This window comes from Astatotilapia calliptera, chromosome 7, assembly GCF_964374335.1.
Source record: "Astatotilapia calliptera chromosome 7, fAstCal68.1, whole genome shotgun sequence".
NCBI lineage: Eukaryota > Metazoa > Chordata > Actinopteri > Cichliformes > Cichlidae > Astatotilapia > Astatotilapia calliptera.
In genome coordinates this window covers 46,381,863-46,399,383 of record NC_137428.1, presented here as the reverse complement: position 1 = coordinate 46,399,383, position 17,521 = coordinate 46,381,863, and the positions used below count along the sequence as shown (strand labels likewise).

At 39.1% G+C, this 17,521-nt stretch overlaps 1 protein-coding gene and 1 long non-coding RNA gene across 3 annotated transcripts in view; one reads left to right on the top strand and one right to left on the bottom strand.

Moving 5' to 3' along the window:
• Positions 1-4,059: 4,059 nt before the first annotated feature.
• LOC113026344 (alpha-1,3-mannosyl-glycoprotein 4-beta-N-acetylglucosaminyltransferase C) overlaps positions 4,060-17,521 on the bottom strand; it is a 117,410-nt gene continuing 103,948 nt past the window's right edge. For both annotated transcript variants that reach the window (XM_026175017.2, XM_080304571.1), the window contains exons 4-6: positions 7,469-7,620; positions 6,031-6,178; positions 4,060-5,356 (exon numbers count right to left, since the gene is read on the bottom strand). In XM_026175017.2, the coding sequence (XP_026030802.1) occupies positions 4,200-5,356; positions 6,031-6,178; positions 7,469-7,597 (1,434 nt within the window). In that variant the 5' untranslated portion in view covers positions 7,598-7,620 and the 3' untranslated portion in view covers positions 4,060-4,199. The remainder of the gene's footprint in view (positions 5,357-6,030; positions 6,179-7,468; positions 7,621-17,521) is intronic.
• On the top strand, positions 10,061-16,371 carry LOC145430139 (uncharacterized). Its single transcript, XR_013910557.1, has 3 exons — positions 10,061-10,200; positions 14,728-14,862; positions 16,146-16,371. It is a non-coding gene; the product is annotated as an uncharacterized LOC145430139 (long non-coding RNA).

Genomic DNA, 17,521 nt, shown 5'->3' with positions numbered 1-17,521 from the left:
AAATAGATTGTTTAAGTGTATATCTACTAAGTGGAGATAACACTGCTGATAACACTGTAAATTGTAAAATGCCTGTATTTATATATATATAAAAGATGGTGTTGTTTTTAATGCACTGGGCACATGTTAAACAGACACTTACCGTACAGAGGCTTATGTATCCATTTACACCGGCCATAAAACTTATACAGCATGTTAGACTGTATAAAGTCCCACTTTAACAACACTGTTTGCTTCAGAATGCATTTTTGCCTGACAGTGCATTTTCAGAAAATATGTGACTCGTGTTGACCAATGGCCCAAGAGCACAAAGCTTTACACGTTACAGTACCCCCTCACACACCACCCCCAATTTCTCTGGGATCATCTGTACACTTTCATTAAGTATGCAGGAAAAAGAGCAGAAAGCTTATGAATATTGAAATGAATAATGTATGTTTTCTGCTTTAAGCTACAACTGCATCTGAGTAAAGCAGGCTCGCTCTTGCTGCAAATTTAAAGAAACTTCAAATGTCAATTATTAGTTTTAGTGAAAATGTATGTTGTAAGAGTATGATCTTTTTTTAATGTCGTTCTTCACACTGAAGCAAAACTAGTTCTTGATTTAGAGTCATGTAAATGCTGTTTAGTTATCCGCTGGGCTTTCAAAGCAACGATTCAAGCCCCGACACACTGCAGACATATATTCAGTATGTTGTGATCCATTGAGCTTACTGGTGTGTCTTAGAAGTCAGTGCACAACAAAGTAAGCATTCATTTGTTTAATCTAACTTATTTTTAAATACAGCATTTACAATACAACATTTGAAATGATATGTATAAAAAAATATATGTCATCTTACAATACAGTACCAATTAGAGAACGATGGAAAGTAAAACAGACACAGAAACAACATCTTAACACACCCGCTCCACTTAACAATATACAGCATGTCAACTCTAAACTTGGTGAATGGTAGGCTTCTACGTACAGACTCAGAACAATTTCATTAGCAGAAGCTGAACAATAATTCATAGATCCTTACATACAAAAGGAGTTGTTTTATCCACTGAAAATGCTTTTGTTCATGCACTTTGTACATGCTCCACTGGAAGACAGCTCACGTTTCATATAACTCCCACACATCACGTTCACACAGTCATCATTTGCTCAGAGCTTTGGGGACTAGACCTTCAAAGCCAATATAACTGAACAACTTAGATAGTTAGTTTCCTGCAGGTGAATCATAAAGTTCTGCTTTTTCCCTCACAGGTCCAGTGAGGTTTGATGCAGTTACTCTTTGATTTTAGACAATTGTAACCTTAAGAAAATTAAAGGGCCCTTTAAGTATTAAGACAAATGTATAATGGATCCTTTTCATGCGGTTCACCCAAGGCCATAGTATGAACTGAGGTTTCCAAACATATTGCCAATAGCAAAGAATGCTCTGCACAGCAGTTTGCTGATATTCTTTTGAGGAATTTATTCAGGCTTTGTTGATCCTCAAGATGTAAATCTGTCCATAATTCTGCAGTGTGCGGCTACTTTTAGCTGACATCTTATTTCATATAAAGACCAGACAGCAATTTCTCCTCCACAAATATCACCTTCACAACATGGTTGCACTGCTTGGAGATGAGGCTTATTAAAGCTATCCATTACCACTTGTGCAACAGCTAACTGCCCTGTGGTAACATCATGTGTTTATAGCTCATAGGCAGGTAATAAGCAGGTAACACTGGGTTGAATTGGCACCGCAATGTGTGTCACGAAGAATGCCACACACACACGCACAGCACAATGTAAATTGTGCTTCCAAGCATCATCCATTCAAACAACATCCCCTCCAAGGAGCTGATCCATGCAGGTCCTGGAATCATTTACTAAAATGAATAGTGGTTTTCCCAGGGAAATGTTGAGGAAAAACAATAAGCCGTATTGTAAGGTGGTGGGCATTCTAATTTCATTTCAGATAGTACATGGGGGATTTGCTCAGGGAGAATTTCAAGATTGCAGTACAAGCCAATCTGTGAAAGGTCTCGATCTGTAACACTGAACAAGACCTTGAGGGAAAACACGAAACAGGTGGCTATCACACAAGCGGAACAAAGCTGTACAAAACTGTTCCAGCATGCTTAATGATGACCTGCGTGCGCTGCATGTTCCTAAAGAACATCGGTACAATGTAAACATTTCTTGCCACCACTTCAATTTAGAAACTAATGTGACATATAGCAGATTCTGATCACACAACAAGGTTACTTTTAAAGCATGGTACTGAACTGCTTTGGGTATCATGGCAATGATAAGTTAACATGCCATGTGTCTGCTTAATTCTCAGAAGGTTAGCTGTTTAACAATATTGAGCAATGAGCCCAAAAGCATCTTCAGGGGAAACTCAAGCAAGTTCCCCCAAAAGAAACTGTATGAACAGAGATCAAAGATCACGGAGAAGCAACCATGTAAGAGCAGAAACAGTGAAGGAGTGAGAGCCCAGCACTGGGGAAAGAACGAATTGAGATCTTATAGCTCCAGGGAAGATGTTGTTTTGCTGGTGTAGAGAGTGAGGCAAACACAGACCAATTTACTAGGAGGAAAACTGTGTTGTTAAAAAAGAAAGGAAAAAAAAAGAAAGAGTCGTATGAGCAGACCTGGCCCATTTCTCACTGTGCAATCTAATCTCAGCTCTTGGAGAAGATGGGCGAACACAAACAGTGCTCTCCCGTCAGCAGCGCTGACAGGATATACAGTGTTTGAAAAAGAGCTCAACTCAGTCACACATCTGCCTTACCCGTAACTAAGAAGACGATTAAACAGGAAAGAATATTTAAAGCAGAGAAATCTGGTGTTACTTGATGAATATTCAAGGCAACAATGACCTCTGACACTTCCTGATGAGATTTCGAGCTGGAAAATGATTAAGGGTCAAGAGGGGACATCCTCAGAGAGAAATCCAAGGGCTACACTTTTGCCAGTTCATTGTCCGTCATGATAAAAAAAAACAAAAACAAAGAAACAAACAACAAAAAAAACCCTACAGGATTTTCAATAAGGTGGTTGTTTAAAGAATACCATGTTACACTTAATAATAAGTCCTTCAATTATAAATTAGTACTTCATAATACTCCGAAACAAAAAACTGCAGCAAATCAGTAGTACAGTGTCCTACAAATAAAATTTGTGTTCATCATTTACATGAAGTGCCTTCCTGAAAAGCTTTCAAAAACATTCCTAAATAATATATAGTTATTTGAATTACTAATGGGTGAGTGGGTGTGATGACTGAGCGTAGTATCAGCTCAACAGTTTCTAAAATTTGACAGTTATTAAATATGAATGATACTGTACACCAAATGGACGCATAATCATGCATTTATGACCTTGACGGTGTTCAATGCGGTGCTCGTCTTTCACAGTTATCATTTTGAGCATATTAAATGTGTGAATGTATGAAGAAAAACTCTTAATGACTACACTTTCAACTGAATTTCCCCACAACTTTGTTATTGTCAACAAATCCCATGAAAAAAAAAGCCAACACAAAAACTCTGCTCGATCTCTCAAAACTTTCCAAAAACTCCAGTGCTGTTACTGCTGGGCGCTGTAAGCAAAGGATACATTATTTTGTATTTAGTGCTTTGGCAACCATGTAAGAGCAGAAACAGGGTAAAATGATATTTTGGATAACTGAGCTTAACGACACTGAGAAACAACATGCTGTATATCACACTGGAGATAGAGAGTACAAAATAGTATGTTTTAGTCTTTTCATGGAATTTTGTTACAGAAACAAAATACTGAAATTGTAAACCATATTTTCCTTTGGGCAGGAGAATAGTCAAAACAAAGCTAAACAAAAACCCAACAATCAGAACATTGTGACATGATATTACTTAAAGCTGCTAAACAATAACAGTGAATTATCACCCAGCCGTGTATTAAGGATCGCTATCAAAAGCTGAAATGGATAAACTCCTGTAACACTTCAACATGTGTTAATGAACACTTTGAGGTCAGCTGAACAGTCCTTGAGAATGACTGTGAAGATGCTCCACTAAGAGTACAACTTGCAGGTAAAAAACTATAGATTGATTTGGCAATCAAAACGAGTATCAATAAATACATATAAAATGAATAAATAAATCTGGAAATACATACATTACTAAATAATAATAAAAACCTTTGCCTTTATGACATATTAAAAGTCTCTGTATAGTCATCATTGGCTGGGGGGTTGCGTAGTCCATAAACTTATACTTCTGATAATGAGCCATTCTTTCTGGCTGCCTGTGACCACAATGCGTACACACTCAATGTCAAAGGCTATTTTGTGGTCTACGTCATGGACCTCAATGTTGCCATTTTTAAACTCTCCTAATGTGATATAAGAGGAACACTGTTTGCCTTTTTTAGTCCCAACTAATTTCTCTCCTACTTCCAGAGCTCCGTGATGAAGAATGTCATTCTGCCGGTCATCAGACCCAGTAACAATCTTAATTTTACTGATTTTGGTAGATTTGTTAAAGACTACAATAAAGAAATCTCCAGTGGAGGGAGGTTTTCCCCAAAAGTATTCGTCCACTGTGCTGTAAGCCTTGGTGGCGTCATAGTTTTCAAAGACATTGATGTTTGTGTAAAGGCTGGCGGGGGGGTTGTCGGGAATGTCTATGGAGTCTTCCTCAAAGTCATCATCCTTCAGCTTGTTCTCGGCACCTTTATAGGAGGAGTAGTAGCCCATGTGCTGGAACAGCGAAGGCTTGAAGCGGATCACGTCCTTCTGTGCAAGCAGGCCTCTGAAGTGGATGAGGAGCCAGTCGCAGGGCATTTCCTGGTAGAACATGAGCAGGAAATGAGCCAAGCGCGGCAGGTCTCTGGAGTGATACAGCTTCCCGATGTAGCCCAGCTTGGAGAATTCCAACATCACCCAGTAGGAACCTTCTCTGGAGGTGATCACCTTCTTCAGTGCTGTCAGGAAGTTCCTGGAGCAGCGCACATCGTCCTCTAACATCATGTAGAAGTCGGAGAGGTTTGTGCAGAAGTTGAGCAGGAAAGCGTAGTCCACGTTCTGCTTGGAGCGGAAACGGACCCTGTCCTCTGGGTCGTTGTAGTTCCTTTTCAATCCGTCCAGAGACGGATAGTACTCCTCTGGAGCTTGGATTACTAAGAGACGTCCAGCTATGATGTGGTGTGCAAACTTCCTGGTGATTTCCTGCACCAGGTTCTCACACCAGACCAGGTCGAAGTCCGCCAGATGGACGACAACCACAATCTCTTTCAGTTCCTCGTAACTGGACTGATCAAATATGGATTTGATCGTTTCCAGGAGGTAGTTTCCTCTTTTTCTTTTGACAGATGAGAGCCCGATGGTGAGATACTCTGTGAATAAAAAATATGAATGTCAACTTTGATCACTATTTCCAAAAACATCTTTAAAGGACAGGTTTCAGATGAACTGCATAAGTTTCAACGCTGTCTGAGAAAATATACTCCTAAAATTGTAAACGTGAAATTAGAGTTTAAGTAAATTTATTTCAAGGTCTGCTTATTAGTTGCTTCCTGAGCCTTCAAATGGTCATCAGCTGATCTTTATTTACAATCAGCCCTTATCACATGACCAAAGTTCCAGCGTAGTTGAAAGTCACTTTGAATTCAAACTATGTCAAAGTCCACCAGTATTATTTGAGAAAATAAACGTAATACAAATTTTTAAATGCATTTGTATTTTTCTAAAGCATTTTCTAAATATTTTTGCTGAATAAACAATTGTGCTCAGTGCTCACTTATTTAACAGCACACAGTTATTGTCTATGAGGGAAAATAGACATAAAAGCTTTGTGAATAAAGCACAAAGCACTAAAGAAGAATTTAATGTTGAGGTAAAGAAGCCCCTGTGGAGCAGTTTCTGTTTATTGCTATGCATTAAATCCCAATGTCACAGATTTTAAATTTAATTTTGCATCCTCTTCTTGCAAATACAATTCACTGTAATTTGCCCCCGGCCCATGAAAGACTCAATGTAAATTTCTATTAAAAAGAAACAGTAAACTTACTCTTGCGGTTCAGTGGGGTACCAGCGAGATAGCGATATGTGACGTTGATGGATCCAGAGAAATTACTCAGGTCTCTGAAGGTGTGGACGTATCGTTCTGAGCTTGAAGGGTGGACTGATGTTTCCCTAAGCTGCCTTTTATCCCCTTCCTGGAGCAAAACATTAAAAAAAAAAACACATTATCAACTGATGCACACAAAAAAATCTGGAAAAAAAATCTAATTATGCAAATTATTAAAGTTCCCAATTATCAAATAAATAAAGTATTTCACATCTCAGCATCAAATAAGGTGGACATCAGATGTTTCTTTTGACAAGTAAATGAAAAGTAAAAAATTTGTGTCTTGGCATATTATACATATTTAAACATTTCCGCAAAAAACATGGAAAGCCTGTAAAGTTTAAGACTGAAACCATTCCCATCATTATTGAAGCTCTATGACATGCATTAACATCTATTGATTTTCAGAGTATTCGGTTTAAATTCAGTTCAAGTCAATTTTATGTACAATCGCAACAGCGCCAAATCACAACAAGAGTTGCTTCAAGGTGTTTTTAAAGTGTATAGCTTAGTAGCTAGCAGTACTTTTATCCTGTAATTGAGCTTCTTTATGTGCAAAAATTAAAAGAACAATTTTCCTATTTTCCTGATCAGAAGAAGAAGAACTAGATTCATTTTGTGAAGAGCCAGGTTGATGGATAGCTGAGAAAACTAGCTATGTATAGCATGTGTATTAGGGTTTGTGTATATTAGGATACTGCTGATCATTTCAGTACTGGGTAAAACTTTACAAGGCTTCTAAACATACAGAACCACTGAAACAGCCTTAAACTGATGAAAAACATTGCAGTTGACAGTGAAGCCCCTCACACACCCCAAATCTGTGTTTGACCAGGACCATTTGACTATTTTGTGCAGTTCATCCTCAGCAGACATACCCCTGTGTTGTGAAACTTCATATTATATACATTTTTTCAAGTATTCAAATTTAGCTAAGTAGCTTAAAACACTATTTTCTCAAGTGTTGCCTCGGAAAACACATTTCTTTCTTTATATTGATATCAAATCTATTGACATGACACAACTAAACCTCCATTTCAGAAGGTTTGTTTAAACCCCTGCAGGCAGTGAGGAGAAAAAGCCGCCAAACCACCTTAATATTTTAAAGAACAAACACTGATAATATACTGAGATCAACAAGAGTTGCTGGCATCATGAATAAATGATAAATCATAAAGATGATCTCAATGTGTCCACCTCATTAACATTTAAATATGTCTCTCTTACAAAAGAGCAACTGCACATCAAACAGGAAGCACGTCTGGAAATGTGGTCAAGTGTGCATCAAGAAGACATCCAGAAGAAATACAAACATAAAGTGTCTAATGCTCTGTAAAAACACTTCTGCAAATGCGCATACATAGAACAATTGACTAACCAGCACGTAGCCATCTTCAATGTAAAGGTTCAGGAAGAGGAGGAAGGTGATGAGGAAGCCGAGGAAGGGAATAGTGGAGCGTTTCCTCAGACATCTCATCTTGTCCAGGGATTTCCACATCAGCCTCATGCTCTACACAGTATTGCTGAGATCTGCACGAAATAAACATGAGCAAAAACACATCACACAAGACAGAAGTGTATGCTTTGAATTTCATCAGCCACGATTCTGCAGATAATTTGCCTTTAGCAGACTGTTGTGAGATTTTAGCAACATAAGACCATCTTTCATGTATTATTATCCCCCACAAGTGTAATGGGTAATGTTTTTTTTATTGTACACAAATACATTAATATACACTGAGCAGTAAATTTGTTCTGTTCCCGTTCCCCTTTAATCTATTTTTAGGTCTTCAGTGATGAAGGCTCATGCCATTTCTGACAGCACACATTTCAGTGCTTTCTTGGTCAAAGAAAACAATGCTTCTGCCTGCTCTCATCAGCTAGCAAACTCCTTCATAGTGGAATAATGTTTGTAGATTACAGGCCATCATCACTCAAGAGGAGAGGAAAATTCAATTTTCAATCATGTCTCTTTATTTCCGATTTCTGGTCGATAAAAGAAAGAAATTAAAAGACACAGAGGGCAAAAGAAGAGAGAGCAAAATGGGTGAAAGGTTTTTCATAGCTAGTCAGTACATAGGTATTTTCTAAAGCTGCAAAAAAATAAGTACTTTCAATAATCTATTAACTACAATGACGTGTTTTTGCTTCCCATCGTAGGTAAAGTCAGTGCAAAATTCAAAAGTACTGAATCTGTAAAAAAGGCAAAAAGTCAAAACATTTTAGAACTGTCACTGCATTTTCTGTTCTGCGTTACTGGTACTACTACTGGTTTTTATCCAAAGGACATTATTGTTGGTTTTGTTCAATTAACCAATCAGATTTAAGGCAGCTTTGGTTGCATGCAGTAAATGGATTGGTTCGTCTATAGCACTCAAAGCACTTTATACAACCTTTCCAAATTCACCTAAAGCAATTTTTTCTACACCTAAGTGCTTTCTATCTAACAATCACACATCAGAGGGCAACTTGGGGTTCAAATTGCGTGCAGAGTGGAGCAGCCAGGGATCAAACCACCAACCTTCCAATTAGTGGATGACCTGCTCTGTCTCCTGAGCTACAGCCACCCTTAAAGCAGCACATGCGTATAGCATCACACATTCCTAAACATTAACTAGTGAACTTAAAAAACAAATCTGGATTGGATACACTGGCCCAAAAGCCCCCAAAATCTGCTGAGTTAACAGATTAGCCAATGGGTTCCCAGAGTGACGCGTCAGGAACTGAATAATTTTTAATGGTGATGCACAAAACAGTTTCTTCATCCTTTAAAAGCTATAGATACATCTATCTATCAGTCTGTCTTGTTACAATTACTTATTATAACTGCTAGTTATCTACGAAATCTCAGGCTTCGGGTCAAAAACTTATAATTTTATATAAAGACATTTTAGGTTTTATTTTAGTACTATGATGAACTAGGAAATGGTGACCTTGGTTGCCAAGCAAGCACTCACATTCACAATCTTTATTGAATCCTGTAAGCCATTCTCAATGTCTGCTTTTAACTACTATTTTAACTACTATTACTAACAGTGCAAGGACAACAGTGGGATTATGAAGGAAGAGGAGAAGCACAATATAGCACCATTTATAGACCTGTGCAATCAAATGTAATATATATCTAAATATGACTTTTAAGAAGCTTAAGTTATACTTATGTGTTGTTTGTTCCGCACACAGTTTCTCCGTTCAACAAATCAGTTTTGTTGTATGAATTGTGGCATTTCTCTATTGCCGACGTTAATAGTACAAGAAATACAGAACACAGTTTGTGTAATGTTGGTACATGGACAATTCAACAAATAAAAGCTACATCAAACACAGCTTTCAGCTAGAACAGAGCCATACACACTAGCTTCAGTCACAACGGGAACAGAAAGCTCTCAAAGCACATGTACAAGTGAAACCTACTGAGGGAGAAAAAGCCTATAAACAGCGGCAGCAGAAGTAACAGTCCACAGACATGATGCAAGTGGTGTCTGTCCTTTTGTTTGCCAGCAATTAGGCATCAGCATTCCCTTTTGTTCCCTTGTTGCAAAGCCCATGAGATGTCTAATAGAATACAAACTACCTCTAAGCTCAGTTCAATGACCACGTACAAATCAATCACCCACACCAAGAGTCAGCTTCACTGGGGTTTTGACTAGTCAATACCTCTTTTTGCACACTTGAAAACTAAATTTAACATATCTGTCCGGCCTGTTCTCTGCAATTTTCACCTCACTGTGGTTCAGCCATAACTGTGTGTGTATATATACACACACACACACACACACACACACACACACACACACACATATATATATATATATATGTGTGTGTGTGTGTGTGTGTGTGTGTGTGTGTGTGTGTGTGTATATGTGTGTATATACACTGTAAAAAAAATCCGTAAAAATACAGTACAATCTACTGTATAAACGTGAAGGAATTTTCCGTATTAGTCATTTACAGGTATTTTTCTGTATTTCTCAACTACTGCAATGCATTGTGGGAAAAAGAACCTGAAAAGGAGGGAAAAGTAAGCGCAAGAGCAGCCATTAGGCTTCTTTCAGGCTTCATCTGGATTTTGGATTCTGAAGTTGGAGAAACTGCCTTCAAATTTCTGTGGTAAGTATTAAAACTCATGTTTCGTTTTATTAAAATAATGTTTTTCAAAAGACTCCGTGTTTTTATTTAGAAAGAATTGTTAATTTATTTGTTAACTGGTTTCGGCTGTCTCCAGACAAGTCAGGAATATTTTGCTGACTCATTTTTTAAAATAATTGTTATTTAGGTTTAACATGACTTAAGCTTTATTTTAATTAATGTTAAAATAATTTTTACTGTGATACCACCAGTTTTGCCCTTCAGTGGCTGAACCAGTTTTCATAAATATTATAGTTAGCTGTCTGTGTCTCTCTGGGTATTACACAGCTGTGACTGCTAACTAGCTAATTAGCGAAAGTCAGTGATGTGGATAACTGGGAAAGTGAGAACTTCATGGTTCTAGAAATTATTCTAGGACTCTAATAAGTACTGTATCAATACCTGTGTTTTACAGTTGGCTCTACTGTACACTTTAAAGGGTTTCAGGCAAAGTTACACTAACCCTAGTTTAACGGTGTGTTCACACCGAACGCGATAGAGGCAGGCGGAGCGTCAGGTTTACATGTAAAGTCAATGGAAAGGCGCGCTGACCCGCGATTGCGGCCCCCGCGAAAATTCGGAAGCGTTTTGGCGTTGCGAAAACGCAAAAACGCCAGAAACGCGCGTGAGTGTAGGGCGTTTCAGGCGTTTGACTCGCGAAAAAATCCACGCGCGTGAGTTTATGTGTTGCATTTTGTGCATACGCGCGTTTCGCCTCCCCCGCTCGAGTTGGAAAAATCTGAACTCCAGCGTAAAATCGCGCCGCGACAACCAATCAGGAGCCTGGTGACGTGGCTGTTACCTAGTTCAAAGGGGCAGATCCAGCCAAAGCCATTCATTCTGCATTCAAAATGGAGGAGAAACTAATCAGTGCTGTGGCAAATCATCCAGAATTATACGATGCTACCTATTATGCCGCCTCAGACACGAGAATTCGTGAAATTCCAAATTTATAAATCAGTTTTTGAAAACAGCACAGCTGTGCTAAATTTGGAAACATTGGACCCTAATGATCAGTAGTTTACTGATGAGGCAGCAGCTCTCCAGGGCAGAAACAATGTTCTTATGTTTCTCCTCCTTCTCCCTGAGGCTCTTCCACTCCAAGCTGGGTCCTTTTTATCCCTGTCTCTCTGTAAATAGTTAGATCTCATATATTTATGTTATTTATGTCCTTTTGTTACTGAATTTGTATATTTTATTCCTGTCTGTCTGTAAATAGTTGATGTCATATATTTATCCTTTTGTTACTGAATTTATATATTTTATCAAATAAACATTTATACTGACAAATGTCTTTGTTCTACTACACAGCAAATATTGGCACCGGACTTGACAAAAGTAGAATTTATTTCATATTACACCAATAACAAAACATACTAATACAGTGGGATGCATAAGTTTGGGCAACATTGTGAAAAGTAATTATTTTCCTGTACAAATCGTTGGTTGTCACAATAAAAATTGTCAGTTAAATACATCATATAGGAGACACACAGTGATATTTGAGAAGTGAAATGCAGTTCACTGGATTTACAGAAAGTGCAATAACTTTAAACTAAATGAAGCAGGTGCATAAATTGGCAACACAAAAAAAGAGGAATAACATAAATATGTAGTGTATATCAATGTGTGTGTCTCCTATATGATATATGTAAGTAACATTTTTTACTGTAACAGCGATTCATACAGGAAAATAATGACTGTGAACCTTCACAGACACTAATAATAAGGTTGCCCAAACTTTTGCACCACACTGTATATAGGAACATAGTGAAGACAAGTTGCAGAGTAAAAAGAGGTTAGTTTATTTTGGAGTAGAGCTCCATTCATTAAGAAAATGTTAAAAAGACAGGAACACTCTTTAGAGGTTTGTGGGTGGCTCTTAAAAGAGCCGTTGTGGGGAAGTCGTTCAGACTTCAAACAGGCTACTCCTTTGGTTGCCAAGACACAGCTCCCTCTGCCGAGAAGTGAGCCATGAACTTCTCCCTCACCAGGACAGCCTCTCTGGAGGAGTTGTTTGCTGCCACACGACCCAGGCCTTGCAACGGCTCCACCACAGCAGGCGCCACACCTCCCACAGCAGGTGCCCCTCTCTCGTCCACACAGCGCAGAAAGTTGTGGAGAACACACGTTGCCTTCACACACTTCTCGGCAATTTCAGGACGGAGCTCCATGGCGCGCCGATACAACCTCCACTGTGAGGAGAGGATACCGAAGGCACCCTCCACTATCATCCTGGCCCTGGAAAGGCGATAATTAAAGACCCTCTTCTGTAAAGGGAGGAGGCGTCCAGGGAAAGGTCTCATGAGCTCACGCCGCAGCGGGAACGCTTCATCAGCCACAAAGACGTGGGGCTGGGCTCCACGGTGTTCTCCACCAGGTAGAGGCTGGTCTGGAGGCAGATGGAGAGTCCCAGCCCGAAGAGCCTGACCAAAGGTGGAGTTGGCCAGGATACCACCGTCGCTGGTCCTCCCGTACCCCCCAACATCAATGACGCGGAAGCGATGCTCTGCATCCACAACCGCAAGGAGAACAATGGAAAAAGTTCCCTTGTAGTTGTGGAACATGGATCCTGAGTTGGGGGGTGCCTTCGTCTGGACGTGCTTCCCATCCAGAGCTCCACAGCAGAGAGGGAAGTTCCAGCGCTCCTGGAATCCCTCTGCAATGGACCGCCAGTCTTGAGTTGAAGGCACAGCCATGAAATCGTCCACTAGACAGTCCCAGATGGCCGTCGCTACCTGGGGGATGATCTGGCTCACCGTGGACACACCGACTCGAAAACTGAACGCGATGGTCCTGAAGGAGTCCCCGGTGGCAAGGAACCTGGACAACAGTGTTCAAAATGAGTATTATGTGTACTTCAGTTACAAAATACATTATAGAAATTACAAAACATGAATCTTGCATAGAAAATTTTGTAAATATAAGGATAATTACATGATATATATTTGGTATAATCTGGAACAATCTGCCGTGATTTTAAACAAATATTCAACTATCCCAGAATTAAACCAGGTCTAGATGTGAAAAGGAGTGAGTATCACTACAAAGGTTAACCCACATTGGTCCTAGTACAAGTTTGATATCAGCAAACACCGAGAGCATACCTATGACACCACAGCCATGCTATCATTCAAACACTGATAACAGCATAAATCGAATTAAATCGGGACCTGATGAGACCGTCAGTGTATCACTACAAATATTGTGAAGTCGTGTCGTACCAGTTTGCTATCGGTAAACACCGAGAGCATTCACTCTTAGCATAGCACATCCATGTTAGCAGTGTATAAATGGATGGTTTAGCATATATTAGCGCAGGTATCATTACAGGACTACCGTATTAAACACTTTTACTAACCTCAGGCAGATGGACAGGCGCTCTGCTGGTGGAATTGAGCGCCTGTAATTGGTGTCTAGGCGGGCAATTCTGGGACCGACGCGGGAAAGCAGGTCCTCAAACTGGCCGAGTGACAGGCGATGATATCGCTGGAATCTGCCGTCATCCAGGCGCAGCTCCTGTAGCAAATGGTGAAACTCACCAAACTGATCACGCGTCTCGAGGACCTGATGGACCCAGGTACGGCGAGGACGTCTCTTACGCCGCTGCTCTGCTCTCCACAGTAAATAAAGAAGGGAGACTCTCTCTTCAAGCGCTAGCTCGACAGCTGCCATCTTTCAAAGATACCGGTCTAGCACAACTTCCTCCCACATCCCTCCCACATTTCCGGTTCACGCGCGTGAAAATATGATATTTTGGGGCGCGAGCGATTTTTCTTGGACACGCGTAGAGGTCGCGAATGTGCAGGCGTCAAGTTAGGGGCGTTTTGGCGTTTTTTCACGCGCCCATCGCGTTCGGTGTGAACACACGGTAAGCCTCAGACCTTCCTGGCTGACGCTAGCAAATGCTAATGTTAGCCTCTGATTTGGGCTGCTAAAGTAAAGACTTTTAGCTAGCTGACCAGCATAGATTATTTCGGTGGTTAACAGACTGTAGTGGTAAAATTATTGAAAGTATAGTTTCACCTCAGCACATTTACAATTACAGTATGTCTATTTTGTAGCACATAGAAATGTTTAGTTAATATTTACAGACAGACACATTTTCCCTGTAACTGTGTTTTTACTCCAACATTTGTTGAAAATGTAATTTATGAAATGCTGAGCAGTATTTCTTGTATGTGGAATATTTTTGTCACCCCACTGTGCTAATGTGATTAAATACTAAAAATTATTACTAAAAAAATTCAATAATAAATCAATAATAACTATTTCTTGATTGAACTATAATGTAAGCGCAGTGCTGGTGTGCAGGGGCTCTATATGCCTTGTCTATATCAAGCTTTTAGCCAAATATAAGCAGAGATATTTGTATCTTTCTTAAAAATCCAGATCCTTACAGATTATTTGAGAAATGGATCAACAGCTATCACTACTTGAAGCACTTTAAGTCCTGCAGTGGAAAAATATCCCTTATTTCACCTTTGATCACACACTTTGGTTTTCCAGTGCAGAGCAATGGCCAAGAAAAGGAAAGACTTCCCCGAGTGAAAAAAAAGATGAAGATACAAGCTGGTGATGATCCAGAGCAGCTGGTCTCAGGAAATGAAGAAAAACCCTGATCACCTTCTCTACAAACACAAGGTGAGTTTAATGTTGTGGTTGATTTAGTTTTTCAAGGTATGTATGTTACTTTAATTATAAACTGCTTTTGTTGCAACAGAATGGTGTTATGTGTATGCAACTCTACGTGAATTATAATCCTTTGTAGGGCTGCGTGATATGACCAAAATCTCATATCCCAATATAAGACGTATCTCTCCTGATAACGATATATATCACAAAATAGTGCATTTTCTGTAAATTCTGTGATTCTCGGGCAACTCGACTTATGTGAAATGTTTTCAGTTGGGCGTCGTGTACCAGGAGTCGAGTGTTTTGACCGATGCATGAAACTATACATTTTTAGACATGAGTTTAAATGGCCGCCATTTTCTTTCTGAGTATTTATTAGACGGCGTGCTGCAAGGAAAAGCCTGTTCTAACGTTTGAGTCTAAGGATTATTTTGAGCACCTGACGACTCTTTTTTGCTTTTCATTCGTAAACTCTCTCGAAACTCTTTCATGTGATTCTTGTGTAGGTGGTTAAAGAGGTTTGTTGTGTTCGAGTGGTGGTGGGGACCAGTTTGTGGCATAATTTGCATAGTACAGTTTTCTGGGGCGTGTCAGACTTTTCATAACCAAATCATGTCCATGCTACAGAGGTAGCCCCTCATTTAACAATAAGGTCCTCGATTTCTTTTGACTGGTCCTTCTGGTTCTGCCTCATCCTTGCTGGCCATGCTGGTATTCTCTGTGCCTTCATCTGCGTGGTGACTGTAAGCGCCATTTATAGTTACTTGATGTTTTTATTTGAGGTCATTTGTTTGATGCATATTCTGAAATTTTATGTTTGAGAATAATGTATATCATTTCAGTTTAGTTTGAAAAGTCTCAACAGAAACTTGAGCTTTATTGTGAAAGGTTTATGTGGAAAATAAACAAGCGGACGGCGGAGCCACACGATGGTTTTATCCTCATTGTTGGTAACGAGAGTACGCGTAAAAACAGTCACTTGTCCGTCCATAGTGTGGTTATTTTAAGTATAAGAGAAGGAGAGAACTTTAAGAAATAATATAGCAACTACAGTGACCATCAAAACCATGAAAAAAATATTGCCGTAAACAGTTTAGTTTGCAACACCACAAAACAAAGAATAGTGTATAATATGAAACGATAGACATTTTTATATCGTAATCTGATATATATCGTCATATCGCACAGCCCTAATCCTTTTTTTGTTTATGTTGTTTATGCTCTAGGTAAAAAAAAATTATAAAAATACAAACTTTTTAAAAATGTCTTGTTGTTTCTCTTTTTTTCCTCAGAATAAATTGCGACTAGTCTCAATGGCTGACACGGAGGAGCAACACAGCGACACGTTAACTCCGACTGCTGCAGTTCCTGTATGAACTGAGCAACTCTTAAAATCCAAGGAAAAGCTGAGTGTATTTTACTTAAAGCTCAGATGGACCTTGATGTACTAACATGCAGGCTGCATTCAGGACTTTGTCACACTGTTATATGAAGAGCGGTAACAAGACTTTGTAGTAATTTGTCTTACTATTGTCTTATTTGTTGTGATTTAGGGTCTGTGCGCACAAGCAGAGGTTTTTGTTTGTAACTGTACACCTCGTTTTCAGAGCCTTGTCTAACATTTAATGGTCATGAAATATGTCAGACTTTTTCCTCTACTTAACCAGCTTAGAGAATTTGAACACCGTGGAGAAAAAGGTGTGCATTAAGGATTTTGAACTATGATGTTTAAGTGTTGTCACTGCTGAGGATTCGTGGACACAGATCCTTATTCACTATGCTGCTGTTTACAGTTTAACTTTTCATCAGAACAAGCACTTCTAATTATACTTTGCTCCTCACTGACAAAACAAGTCCCGTAAATACACTTTTATCTTTAAGTTTGGGACAGTAATCTGTCTTAATTTATTATGTGTTGTAGTTATCATATGGGGAAAAGTCCTGTGGTTATCCATCAGTCCTGTTCGAATAAACCCAAAGTTCAGGAACATCTTCTTTAGATCTGTTCAGTTGTATTCATGTGGCACCACTTAAACAGTCAACAAATTTTGACTCAAGTATGTTATATTGTAAGGTAAAGAGCAGAGGTGTTCACAATTTCACAATTTGTGTATATTTTCTAAGTTCACTATTTTGTCATGTGTTGAGAAAAACACAGATTTAAAAATTACATGGTCTAATATTTACATTTAGCATAACTGCAACATGCTTTTTTTCGTTTTTTTTAATGACTCGAAAGGACTTGAAATTCAAAATTTCAGACTTGTGACTTGACTCGGACTTTTACACCAGTGACTTGAGACTCGACTCTGACTTGCCTGACATTACTTGAGACTTGACTTGAGACTTGAGGATAAAGACTTGAGACTTACTTGAGACTTGCAAAACAATGACTTGGTCCCACCTCTGGTAAAGAGCCCAAAGAGTTAATCTCAGACAAATGTTCACACAAATGTGAATTACATTCACTTCATTAATGAAGTGAATGCAATTCAGTAATCAAAGGTGTTTGGCTATAACTGACTACATGTGTATACTGTATCATAAGTGGACAGAGATGGATGTAAACCACACCTTAACCATTTGGCTGAGGCAAAACTACCACAAGGCAGTGATTCTAACTAAAAGGTACTCTGGATATTATTAAATGTGAACATGTCGTTAAATA